Source organism: Ctenopharyngodon idella, chromosome 1 (genome assembly GCF_019924925.1).
Source record: "Ctenopharyngodon idella isolate HZGC_01 chromosome 1, HZGC01, whole genome shotgun sequence".
In the NCBI taxonomy this organism is placed as follows: domain Eukaryota; kingdom Metazoa; phylum Chordata; class Actinopteri; order Cypriniformes; family Xenocyprididae; genus Ctenopharyngodon; species Ctenopharyngodon idella.
The window spans coordinates 21,498,684-21,510,545 of NC_067220.1; the positions used below are offsets into that span (position 1 = coordinate 21,498,684).

Consider the following 11,862-nt stretch of genomic DNA (forward strand, 5'->3'; position numbering starts at 1 on the left):
TTCCCATAGGCCCTCATTCCTGGGACTGATTGCACACACACCTGCACCACATCACACTCACACTATTTAAGCAGCACGCACACACACACACCGTGAAGTCTTGATTTGCCCCGGTGATCATTTCTAAGCGTTTTCTGTGGATTGTTATACTGTTGCCGTTTGGACTGTTTACCTCTTGTGATTCTCTGCTGCCTGCCTTGATCCTTGCCTGCTTACTGGACTGTGTTTGTTTGCCGCCTGCCCTGATCTCTGCCTGCTTCCTGATACCGTTTGTCTGCCGCCTGCCTCGACCATTGCCTGTCCCCGTTTACGTCTCTGCCTCTGCCCTTACCTGTGTGTATACTATTCTTAATAAAAGCTGCAAATGGATCCCCATTCTGTTGACCCATCATTACACTCGCAAAAAATCAAGAAAATTAGATTTAAACAATAAGACTAAACGTGTTGAGCTATATAACAACAATTAGTTTTCTGTCTATAAATATATCAAAACAGTTGTTCTCTTGTCTATTAAAACGTGTAATATATTAAAGCATCTTTGGTGTTTCCATGGTTTCTACAAAATAAAACCGGAAACCGAGACCGAGGGTTAACGCGGGTATGACGCAATTGACAGGCGACTCCTCACACATCCCGGAGCCTTGGTTAAAATTTCAATTTTCTCATGATTTACAAATAGTTGTAAACATTTGGGATATTGTAAGTACTCAAGTGAACAAAATATATAACAATGGCCTAGTGGTTTTTGGATATTTTACTGCAAAAATCTTACATATTGCACCTTTAAGCATTAGACAATCAGCAAAACAACTAACTTCTAACTGTGGATAACTGAAGAATCTTTTTAACGTTAATGTTTATTTATTTACACATTATATAAAGCTCTCAAACGTTGTGTACACCCCTTTGAAAAATATCAAGTGTTTCCATAGAGAGATCTTACCTTATATGTATGTGTTCTTGTTTATTTCTTTCTGAGCGGTCTGCAAAACATAAAACACAAAGCATGAGCTAAATTTATTTGTAGCACACATTTTCTTTAACTCTGCCTGAATCTACATTTGCTACATTCAGTGACTAGGCCGCAGGCGCAGCTGGCAGTGTGACATTGCCTGTGTTGCTGGTTAAACTGTGTGGTATGTTCCTGATAAACCTGTTTTAAAGAGCAAAGCATAAGGAGAGAACTGGAGGCTACAACAGTGCAATTTATCATGAAACCACACTCAGCATTCACATCACTCAGGTTCAGTCGAGGAGCAGGTTCTTGGTTTTAGAGGTAAAGCAGGTTTTTTTGGTGCCTCCCTTTTCATTTTTGAACACATTTTGAGCATATATTAACTTTTAACACCTTATTAAAGCTTATGAAACTGCAAACAGAACAAGACCAGCATATTTCACTACACTACACAAAAGGATCCTTGTTTCTTCAGACAACATCAAGCATTCAAAGAGAATGTTTAACTTTCCTCAGGTAATGAGAGTAAACTCATAAAACATAATGACTGCTTTGGCAAAGGGGTCTTTGTGTGTCTTTGTTGCAGTTGTCTACTGATCTATCACTGTCCCCAGACACACCTGCTGGGTCCAGTTTCTGCTCTCACTGTGTCTGTGTGTTTGTGCTAAAGTATGAGAAAGTGCCTACCTCATTCATAATAGCATTTGTGAAGTAATTTGATTTGAGTTTGTTAAATGACATCATTTCAGTCAAGTATAAAAATTAAAATACATAGCGGCAATCTCATACATTACTTATCAAAGCTAAATATACAGGAAATACACAGTCCTACCTGCATATGTTGCAGAGCATAGTAACTCAGACAGAGTCCCTTCCTCACCTTCTGATTCAAATGAGTCTGAGAGAAAGCACAACTCTTAGTAAAAGTGACGTCTCTTTTTTTCATTAGGTATGTTGACACAGCCAGTGTGCCATGCAGGAATGCGGCCAATCAGGAAGTATTTCTCTTTTGACATTAACACAGTCAAATATTTTTGCCTGGCTATCCTTGAGTGGTTCATTGGTTTAACAAACTACATCATGATATCAGAACAAACCATCAGATTTGTTACTGCGCCAGGAAGATTATACGGTGATCTAGGACCAGCTTTCACTTTTAAATGAGTCCTGAAACCACTACAAAGGTACAGAACTGGTCTTAGATCAGTTTAAAGAGACAGAAGTTCCAAATGGAATTTCTGGCATTAACAAAAATTGGGCTTGACATGTTGCTGACAGGTGGTTACTAAGCAAAGATAAATGACAGATTGCATTCAAATGTGGTTGTGTGTTTTTGACTGGTTCTAAAAATAGTCTTAACTGGTTCTTTAAAAAAAAAAATGCTATTAAACAAGAATAGCAACTGAAATAGTTACCTTTATCTATCTATCTATCTAGGTTTCATTTTCACTGTTCTGCTTTGCCTGAGTTCTGTTTGCTAGTTAGTTTCTATGGTTTCTGACTGAATTACATTCACCTGTTGTTCATTTAGTCACCTTGTTATCTTTGTATTTAAAGGGATAGTTCACCCAAAAATGAAAATTTGATGTTTATCTGCTTACCCCCAGGGCATCCAAGATGTAGGTGACTTTGTTTCTTCAGTAGAACACAAATGATGATTTTTAACTCCAACCGTTGCGGTCTGTCAGTCGTATAATGCATTGAAACGGTAACGCCATCTATGAGAATAAAAAAAAACATGCATAAACAAATCCAAATTAAACCCTGCGGCTCGTGACGACACACTGATGTCCTAAGACACGAAGCAATCGGTTTGTGCAAGAAAACGAACAGTATTTATATAATTTTTTACCTCTAATACACCACTATGTCCAACTGCCTTGCGCATCCGGTTGGTGAGGTGTGAATGCGCTCTGACAATGGAAGTGAGCTCTCGCACTCATTGATGTATACGCGCGAGGCATCACTTCCGTCATCAGAGCGCGTTTTTAGACCTCACCAACCGGATGTAACAACAGTTAGTTTTCTGTGTATAAATATATCAAAACAGTTGTTCTCTTGTCTATTAAAACGTGTAATATATTAAAGCATCTTTGGTGTTTCCATGGTTTCTACAAAATAAAACCGGAAACCGAGGCAGACCGAGGGTAAACACGGGTATGACGCAATTGACAGGCGACTCCTCACACGTCCCGGAGCCTTGGTTAAAATTGCAATTTTCTCACGATTTACAAATAGTTGTAAACATTTGGGATATTGTAAGTACTCATGTGAACAAAATATATAACACTGGCCTCGTGGTTTTTGGATATTTTACTGCAAAATTCTTACATATTGCACCTTTAAGCGAGACATCACTTCCGTCATCAGAGCGCGTTTTTAGACCTCACCAACCAGATGCGCAAGGCAGTTGGACATAGTGGTGTATTAGAGGTAAAAAATGATATAAATACTGTTTGGTTTCTCGCACAAACCGATCGTTTCGTGTCTTAGGACATCAATGTGTCGTCACGAGCCGCAGGGTTTAATTTGGATTTGTTTGTGCATGTTTTTTTTATTCTCATAGATGGTGTTTCCGTTTCAATGCATTATACGACTGACAGACCGCAAAGGTTGGAGTTAAAAATCATCATTTGTGTTCTACTGAAGAAACAAAGTCACCTACATCTTGGATGCCCTGGGGGGTAAGCAGATAAACATAAAATTTTCATTTTTGGGTGAACTATCCCTGCACGCACCGCAACAGACTTTTAAAAATGGTGGTTGAAATGAAATACTGCATAACCTCAACCAAACAGCATGTTCAGAGCCCAAGTCCCACCACTGAAAGTTCCTGAACTTTGAAAAAGCACTACCTCGCGAGCAGGGATTTTCTGAGGGGGAAATTTTTCCCCGGAACTTCATTTAGACCCTGGTCCCTGTCAAAACACACCGAGTACCACCCCTAGTGCCGTCCCTAGTTCCTGGGGAAAGTTCCTGCAGTGGAAACGTGGCTAAAATTAAGTTCCGTCCTACATTTTCTTGTTTGAGAAGCCATTTTACTCAGATATACGTCACAATAGGGAAGAAGAGACTATCGTAACTTTCGTTTCATGCCGACTCTGAAGAGGACCAATTGTGCTTTTTTTATTTAACTTTTCCTTTAGTGTGTAATATAGCTGCTTGTGCATGTAAACAATCTGAAAAGTTACAAAGCACAAAGTCTATGCCAAAGGGAGAGAATCTCTCCAACATAAAACACCTGCCTCAAATCCCTTGTTTGTAGTACTGCCATTACTTCTGTAACGTAGCTACATCACCATGTAACACATTTGCATAATGTCCGCCTGCTGGTTACTTTGTCTCATCCTCAAACAAAAGTGGGTATAAGGCCAGGAAGAGTTTATCACTTTGTTGAGGAAAAGTTATTTCTCCCCCACTGGACTTCCGAAGGCAGAAGAATTGAAGAATCAGTGGATAATTTTTTAAATACTATTCCTCAGCAGTACAACCACAACCTTTTGCTCTGTTCTCACTATTTTTAAAGAATTCCCACTGTGAAATGCCCTGCACAAGTTGCGCTTGTGAATGTTTTTCGGGTCAGTTAGCTTGTTCTTCTTGACTGTAATTATCTGACTCGGGTTTGAACTGATATGGCAAAACTAATGCCATAATTAGCATAGTTAGAGTAGTAGGAAGCTTCGGGACTCACTGGTTATGGTAGGGCATTATATTTTTAGACATATGCTCTAAGCGGTAGACCAATCACAACAGACTGGTGCAAGATCATTAATCAGAGCAGACTACAATTTGAGAAGGTGGGTTTTAAAGAAACTGAAACAAACAGTGTTCAGACAGAGGGTGAAAACAGGTGCTGCAACAATGTAAACTTTTGTGAACATTAAATCATGTGTACCCATTCTAGTAGACCCTCTAAACAATATTATGAACCTATACATTAAGAATAGGGGCCCTTTAATTTTCATACACAAAAATATTGCATCTGACATCCAACGGAGATTAATACAAATCAAGTATGGGAGCCGACTTTTGGTGTTTTATATACATACTGACATGGTAATGAAATAAGAACCCTTTCAATGTAATATGATCACAAGGGGGAATGGGAAATCCATGTTAATACCAGGTGTAAATGGCAATCTGTCTCTGCATACCACTTCTTACCGGATCACCAGCCACTATGTTAAGACTGTGTCTTGAGAACTAGTTTGACCAACTAGCAATTAGCCAAGTGGTAATCATTCTTAGTTTTTGGATTCAAATCTACATTTTTATGTAACTGGCTTTAAAATGTTATGTCCAGTTTTAAAGAGAGAGAGAGAAAAAAAAACAGATGACTAACTTGTAATCATCAAGTGTTTTATATAACTGGCCTTAAGTGTAAACAGGGCCTTTGAGGGTCTTATTCTGAAATTTATGACACTTTGAAACATCAAAGTGATTTCCATTCTCAGCTGAAAACACGAGAGACATGAATTTTGAGAATACTGATCTGTGTTTAGACTAGTTGGAAGACATTATGAACAGACTACAGGATACATTTGTGCTGACAGAGTGTATCTGTGTGTAAAGCCTGTCTGTGCAGGCCAACACTTTCACACATTGTACTGAGAGACAAAACCTTTTTCAAGTCGACCAGAAATCAGATTGTGCCAAACAGCACAGGTTAGAAGCTAAATCCACTTTGACAGCTCTTACCAAATCATTGAGAAAACAGACTAGCACACCTTAAAGCAGTGGTTCTCAAAATTTTGTTGGCCGAACCCCTTTTAAACCTTTAAAAAATATCTGGAACCCCCCTCCCCCCACCTCTGACTAACAAGTAACTTTTTACAGTTAACTTTTTAGTTTTTTTTAATCTATTTTAAAAAAAGAAAAGTCTCTTTTAAAAAAAACCTGCAATGAAAAACATCAGCAATTGTTTCATTCTGTGTTAATGTTGAAACATTTAAAAATATAACAATAAGAGAGAATAATAGATCAGAACTTGTAATTTAAATTAACAAAAAATGTAAATAGTTAGTGATGCTTATTTGTATGAACAATATAATCAGTGGCTGCAGTGAGCCTCACGAGCCCAGCTTCTTTAAAGTTTTCTCACTGGAACATGGCAGGGGAGCGGTGAGTTCACAACAGTGGTGAAGTGATTACGTATTTTTGCAGGCCTATACCCAGAAGTTATTCCTCTAATAAAAACCCAATAGGATTTTCCCATTGGCTTTTGTATTATTGTGGAAAATAAGGTATATGACTAACTAAAGCTTATGATTCTTAGACATTTTGTTGAAACACATCATGATAAAAAAACGTGAAAATATCTTGACCTTGTCTTTACCACAGACCTTATTTCAAGCATTTAATCAAAAATCCATTCAAAAAACCCATTGACTTCAGGACGATGGAACCGGAAGTGCTAAACTCATTTCCAGGTTTTGGCCTACAAAAATATGTCATCCCTGCACCACTCTATAGCTGCTTGTGATGCCATCCGTGAAGAGGTGCTGTTCTATGCTGAAGATCTTTTATATCGAGCTTGTTCAGACGGTACAAGTCAACGGTCTGAAAAAGAAAGATACTGAGGAATAGATGTTTGGTGCCGCTTTATAAGACAGAGAGCCAACCGCCATTCACGCACTCCAAGTGTGTCCAACTGCGTCCCGCAGTACTACAAACCATGCCCTTACAAATGACACCCCTACTACAAGTTACACCCCCTGCAATGAAACAGCCATTCAGGATGTCATTAGAGCCCCTCCCTCTGGAATTGCCAACAAAGCCACTTGAGGGTAAGCCTTCAACCTTAGCCGAAAAAGCATAATGCCTGCTAATGCTGCGGTACACAGGGAAGAAGACAATCACTTTCATGTGGAAATAGCTTATCATTTAATGAACTGATAGCCCATTGGCTAATCAAATTCTTTTTGGATTGATCCATTTTTAGTTTAGTTTAAGTTTAGTTTAGTTTAGTTTAGTTTACACTGAAAAAAATGCTGTTTTATAAGAGATGTCAGGACAATTGCATGACCGTTATGATTCAGTTTACAGCACTTCTCCGCAAACAGTGACTGACTGTCGCACAACTCTGAACGAAATTCAATGACGTCAAGGCTGTAATGTGATTGGTTATCAAGGCACAGTGATCCAAGTTAGCTGTTACGCTACTCTTGTATCTCGATGTCAGCAGCATCTTATTTCTGAGGTTGTGTCCTCAGGAGGTTGCATTTGTCAGCCACATACGTCATTGAAGTGGTCTTATTTAAGAAAAGGAACCGTTAGATTGCAAAGAAAGAAATTACAGTATTTAACACCTCACGAGGAATAACAGTCAATTTTATTATGGTTACTTTTCTTAAATAAGACAAACTTTACGCCTACTACTATAAATTGTAGTAGTAGGCGTAACTCGTAGTACCTGCCTGATTCCCCCTCCCACCCAGGTACGGGCGTGCCCCATACTTTAAGAACCACTGCCTTAAAGGGATAGTTCACATAAAAATTCAAATTCTGAAATCATTTACTCACCATTTACTCACCCTCATGCTGTTCCAAACCTGCATGACTTAGATTCTTAGAACACAAAAGAAGATGATTTGAAAAATGTCTTAATGATTTTTGTTTTGGTCAATACACTGAAAGTCAGTGGGTTCCAATGTTGTGTGGACCCCAACATTCTTCAAAGTAGCTTATTAAAGTAATTACATTCGGGTTTGTAATGATATGAGGGTGAGTAAAAATTATGACAGAATTTTAATTTTTGGATGAACTACCCCTTTAATACAGAACGTAACACACTGTACACAGTCAAATATTTTTGCATAGGAAGACATACTGTATATTTAAAAATACATTTATATTACTTGTAAGCTCAATTTCTTTTTTGTACTACATAAATATTAAATGAAGGAATGTGTTATACTGACATATAAATGTCTGAGAGAAGCCAGCAAACCAAAGCACAGATGTCAGTCCTCTAAATGTGAAATGCCACTGACACAGAGGCCAATGAGGTCACTGATGACTAAACATGTCAAAGTAAGAGTCACACTGCACTCTATCTCACAGAACATTTCCAAAAGACAAAACTAGCAATGCATGCTCTAATCAGACACTTTGTCAGTGCAGCACTGGAAAAGTTGTAAACACATAAACCCATGCTTTCATACCCACTATTATACAGAGCACTTTTACCCATATTTAACCAAGTAAGTTGGTTTAATGATTATCTATGTTCTACAACAAAATGCACTGGCATACAAAACTTTAAAACTATATGTAAACCTGTAGTCAAATTAAACACGGACATAACTTCCCTGTTAGTAAAAACAGGTCACAATCAAAAACCATCAAAAACAACATACAGCAAGGCATAAGATGATTGGCAAGGTGACTGATTTTGAATAAAAAAAGATGTTATTTGTTGTGTTCATGTTTGTTTGTGTTAAAGAAAGTCGGAAAAACTCCTGTATGATAGTTTACATCTCTGAAAAACACACAGTAGTGGTGTTTTTTTTCTTCCTGAATTAATCACTGTTCAACAAATTGGTTGAATTGGTTGAGTAAACAGTCAATGCTTTACTCAAAGACGGTTACTTATCATCATCTAGGCCTACTGGAGTAATAATATAATCTGTAGAAAAGGTCACTGAAAAATCACCACCACTTACACATAAGTTTCATTTCAAGAGGTGCATATCAGAAAAACACTCGACCAATCAAATTTAAGGGCCAGAACTAATATTGTGTAACGTTGAACTATTGTATGATTTAAGTATTTTAATGAACACGGGACTTTCCTGGCAGGTGCTGCCCAATGCAGACAGTAGATAATGCTATGATAACATAGTCTGCCAGAACATGTTGAAACTGGAGCATTTCTTCATGATTTCAGGAGACATTTTTTAAAGTTGGCATGAAACGGAAGTTGCAATCGTCTTTTCTTACATATTGTGATGTGTATCCAGGTGAAACGGCTTCTTAAAACAAGAAAAAATGCAGGGCGGGACTTGATTTTGTCAATCGGGAAATTATTGGATCGTTGGATGGTTGTCGTCTGCTATTGTTGTGATGTCTTGTTAGTTGTTAGGTTGTCTCGCCCATCATCAGAGAAGAAAACAAATGTTGCAAGCGGGAGGGAAAGTTATTTTGATTCAAGATTATGGGGATATGAGTTAAAAATGAATAAATAATGATGTGCACGGATAAAACATTCATAATAAATAGTACAATATTCCATTAAAAAAAAAAGGAATTGTCAATTTTGATTTTATGGTGACTTTAAGTAGATGAGATTAGGGGTAGGCAGGAAGTAGGAAGGTTTCGGACACTCGTTACAAGGACACTGACACCAATTTTATATTTTTCTCTGTCTGAAACAATGCTTTAAGGTTCATCTTTTTCCTACCACATGACTAACATAAAAAAAATCCTGTGAAAGACTGAAGAACATATGTGAGAGTTTAATACGCTGAGTATGCCGACTGTCCAGACACACATATGACGCTGCACAGGTGGTATTCTTTCACACAGGCTGCAGCAAGCACAACTGCTGCCTCATGTTTCCTCAGTTGTGTCACCTGTTGTGTGTCAACATAGGGGAAAGCTGTAACCTGCTGTTTTTCCTCCTACTCACAGCTGACTCACCAATACACCCAGACTAATGCTGAGGAGAGCAGGAGGAACTTTCCACATCAGTTTTTACTTTTTGATAATGATAAATGTTCAACAAATTGCATATGCTAAATAATAATAAATAAAATACAAATTAATTAAAATATGAAAAAGAAAAATGACATGTAACCCTTAATAAAATATTAAACGTCATCAAAGTTTTTTTCATAATTCATCAAGTTTTTAAATTCTTTAGTAGTGTGTACCAGAGGTAGGCCTATGCTTGGGTGCAATTCCTTCCATTTTATCACAGAACGTGTTTTCCTTTGCCTATCACTATATGGGTCAGCATGCAGGAGCCATTTTTTAAATTATATACATGTATGTATATATATATATATATATATATATATATATATATATATATATATGAGAGAGAGTGTTGACAAAAATAGGGACAAGGTTGCAAAAACATAAAAGCTTTTAACTTTAGGGAACTGATGCCATGTCAATTTTGATAGAATAAAGAGAAAATTCATTTAGGCTAATGGTACATTTGCGTGAAGAATTTTCTATTGATAATCTCTGATTAATAAAGTGGACAATTTTCACAAATAATGACAGGTAAATTTGTGAATTTGACATTTTTTATCCGATGTCTGCAGAATCAGTGAACCACATTCATTTCAGAAAGTCGCAAAAAGTCGTTCATTGACTAATTTGTCTTGTGTTGTGAAACTACAGCAAGAAACTTAAATCTGTCACAGAGCCTATAGAATAATGTTAGGAATTGTAACAGTAATAATTGTCCTACCTGTTGAATCTCTTCTCCTCGTAATAGAAACACTTGGAAATTCTTCATCTCCACCAACATTCCGGGCTTCAGCCATTAGTATTAACGGTATGTCCGTGTTTAAAATCCAGACCTTTAACCTGCGTAGGCTATATTAAACGAAGCTGAGAAGATGTTTGAATTATCTGAACAAACTCTAACGGTATGTTTTGTTTGAATAAAAAGTCAGGTGTATATCTTGAGTTATCGCAGATGTGTATCTCTTAAACGGGAACTGATGAACTAAACACGGCGCTTGGCGCGAGCATCATTACAAACAGATGAGTGTGTTGTGTACGCGCGTCTGTACACGCTGTTCAGCAGAGGGCGGAAAAGACTAAATATAAAAAAAGTTAGTAAAAATCGACATGACTGTCTCACATATTATGTTCTTTCCAATGATTTTTTATGATGTTCATGTGATAGTCACCTGTTTAGAGATCTGCAAGTAAACTAAAAAATGAGTTTGAAAACAAAAAAAGGCCAAAGGGACAAATACACCATTTTGAATATTTCGAGTTTATTTGATCAAACTCAACATAAAGTAGGCCAGGGGGTTTGTGAGTTGATCAAAAGCTAGTATTCATAAAAATGCGGAAAATTATAATAAATAACCTAATAAAAAATAAAACACAAGATTAAATAAGAAATAAGAAAACACTTAAAATAAGATCAAATAGGCTATTTTATTTGTTTAGCCTACCTGTATAGCTATGTGACCCCATGCCATGACAAGAACTGCATTACAGCAATTCAATTTTTAAATGATCAGACATTTACATCAATATAAATGAAAGAAAAAGAAAACTGTAATACTAAGGTTGTCCACCAGAGGCCAGGATAAGAAAACAATGGTCTCTGTGAAAGGTTGAATGTACTACAAATGTACTAAAAATGCATATAAATTCATTTGTAGAACCATACACTTACGTCTTAAGTTTAATATAATTAGTTTGCAAAGAAATCTGTGATCTCCAAAATGCTTATAGCCTGGATTATTAAATGATGAAGGGCCCATTGAATAGCCGACATATATGTCTGTTGTCAGTAGGGTTGCCAACTTCTGGAAAGGAAAATAAGGGACAATCGTGTTTCTTTATAGGAAAATAAGGGACAGAATAAAGGGACACTCAAAATATTTGTACCACACAGTGTATGTCATTTCAGTATCTGCAGTTAAGAATGTGTATAATAGATGTATAAAAGGTTCTCAGACATAAACACATTTGGGTAATTTCGTGTCAAAATCAACCAAATTTCAGAAACTTTCACTGCTCAAATTTTTGATTTTCTTTCTTTCTTTCTTTCTTTCTTTCTTTCTTTCTTTCTTTTTTCTGAAGAAAGACAAACATAAATGAGGAAGAAGAAAGCCAAAATATTAAATGCAATGGATGTATATTTGAGTAGCCTAATCCAATATTTTGTAGAGGGGTGACAGAATTACAATTTGCGCCTGAGATTTGGAGTC

At 36.9% G+C, this 11,862-nt stretch overlaps 1 protein-coding gene across 3 annotated transcripts in view; it reads right to left on the minus strand.

Moving 5' to 3' along the window:
* The window catches only part of sh3d19 (SH3 domain containing 19), a 32,846-nt gene extending 22,189 nt beyond the window's left edge, over positions 1–10,657 (minus strand). Inside the window, exons 1-4 of one of the 3 annotated variants that reach the window (XM_051905434.1) lie at positions 10,377–10,657; positions 2,557–2,673; positions 1,788–1,853; positions 944–983 (exon numbers count right to left, since the gene is read on the minus strand). In XM_051905434.1, the coding sequence (XP_051761394.1) occupies positions 944–983; positions 1,788–1,853; positions 2,557–2,673; positions 10,377–10,452 (299 nt within the window). In that variant the 5' untranslated portion in view covers positions 10,453–10,657. The remainder of the gene's footprint in view (positions 1–943; positions 984–1,787; positions 1,854–2,556; positions 2,674–10,376) is intronic. The other 2 variants (XM_051905442.1, XM_051905451.1) reach the window with 2 other exon arrangements.
* Positions 10,658–11,862: the final 1,205 nt, after the last annotated feature.